We start from the raw sequence: 1745 nt of genomic DNA on the forward strand, positions 1-1745 counted from the left end.
TCTCCAACAATGACAGAAGCTGAAAGTTACTATGGAAACTATGGAGCCGCTTTCCAGTGTACCATGTTGATTATTATATTCAAAAAAATCCAGGAAAGCACAAGAAGACACTTGAAAAGTTTAATTTCTCATAAACACTGTGCATATGAGATATTTGCTTTTGTTTCCAATAGCCCCTAATCGATTGCCTTGTGTTTGCTAATGAATGACTTTCCAAAGAAGGGTATCTCTACTTCAAGTGTCCGTATCTTCTTCAATCCGTAAATACTACTGATCACCAGACTGTAGATCCATTAGAGCACAGCCACTTATTAGGTACTATTGTGATTTTGAGCACGCTTCGTACGAGCAGCAGCTTCAGGTTGGGCAAATGATGTCATGCGCACTTTCTCGACAAACTCTTGCACATCGGTTCTCGTACGGTGTACTCCTTCACCTGATTTGCGTGTCCTGAGTGGATTAGGGCCTCGTGCTACTTCACGTAACGCTACGTGTTCGCACGACGAAATTTCTTACAACGCGTCAGAGATGATCTCTCCACACTGGCTTAACTGATGGTGTCACATATTCAGCTAGAATCACTCGCGTCGTCAGCTGTCATTTCGCATAATCTTCCATTTGTGTGAGCTGCAAATTTCCGTTTGTGACAAGCCTCCTCATATGTAGTCGACACAAGCACAATTGGTAGCCGTATTTTTGGAATGATCATTCTGATTTATTCCAGCATTACACGCCTGTCCCGTTCTGTTTTCACTGTTCACGCGGAAATCCCTCTTCTCACGGATTACACTAGTTTCATGTCTGCGAACACGTACTTCAACTCTTCAGCGATTCGAATGCCTTAGCTCTAAAGAACTTGTGCAAGAGGGCTTCGTTGCTCGAAACTGCATTCGGAAATCAGAGGATGGTCAAGCGGGTGGACTTGATCGTGCGTGCTTCGCAAAATCACACTCAACTCACGTTCACTGGTTCATCCCATAAATCACCTGGTATGGTTGATCGACTTCTGCTTCTACAGTTTCCCCAACCACTGCAGACAACTAAGCAGAATACGCGCTTCCAACGAAGTGAAATGCATATATTAGGAAGGGAAATGACGACAAATCGCTGGGATACAAAGGAGAAAGGAGTTTGGGAAACGATTTGGAGAACCATGTGGAAAAGAGGTTTATCTATTCATTTATTTAAATGCCCGAAATTCTATACACATGGGACAGAAATTGAACGAACAGCATGAGGTGTTCTCACAAATGTTGATTGTTGACTTACCGCAACATTTCATCTCGTACAGGTGGTAACCAGAGCGCCACATTGCATACGAACCGGCAGTATCGTCCAACTGACAGGCACTTCCATCCATCTACAATGCCAAGTGAATAACATAGATTGTTTATGCAACCATCCCAAATTAGGGCATTTGAGTAAATGAACAAATGCGATTGGGACCAAACGAAAATTGAAGGTTGCAGTGACTGAACTGGAGAAACAAGTGAGAACGGGACGAGACGTGCAAGCGTTTGATCACTCCCGCCCCAACCTTACGATGATGAGAGTAATCCCTGACTATTCGGGTGCAAGCAAATGATGGAGTGGCGAAATTGAGTAGAGATGTTGTTGATAAGATCAACTCACCCACCAATTGAATCCAAAGCAATTCGGTTGTGATTTACATGCATCTTTACAGAACTCCACCCCAACACCATTGTGCCAACCCGCGGAAACAAGTGCGCTTAGATCCTGCATTT

General features: G+C 43.7%; 1 protein-coding gene across 1 annotated transcript; it reads right to left on the bottom strand.

Annotated features, from left to right (window-relative positions):
• Nucleotides 1-1180: 1180 nt before the first annotated feature.
• Nucleotides 1181-1742, bottom strand: T265_15832 (hypothetical protein; the record flags this gene model as incomplete). The annotated part of the gene is made up of 2 exons (XM_009179213.1): nt 1181-1360; nt 1633-1742. Coding segments are annotated over 2 exons (288 nt in total), but the record flags the coding sequence as incomplete, so codon positions are not given.
• Between the last annotated feature and the right edge of the window lie 3 nt (nt 1743-1745).

The sequence above is a fragment of the Opisthorchis viverrini genome, assembly GCF_000715545.1.
Source record: "Opisthorchis viverrini unplaced genomic scaffold scaffold5386, whole genome shotgun sequence".
NCBI classification, from domain to species: Eukaryota; Metazoa; Platyhelminthes; class Trematoda; order Opisthorchiida; family Opisthorchiidae; genus Opisthorchis; species Opisthorchis viverrini.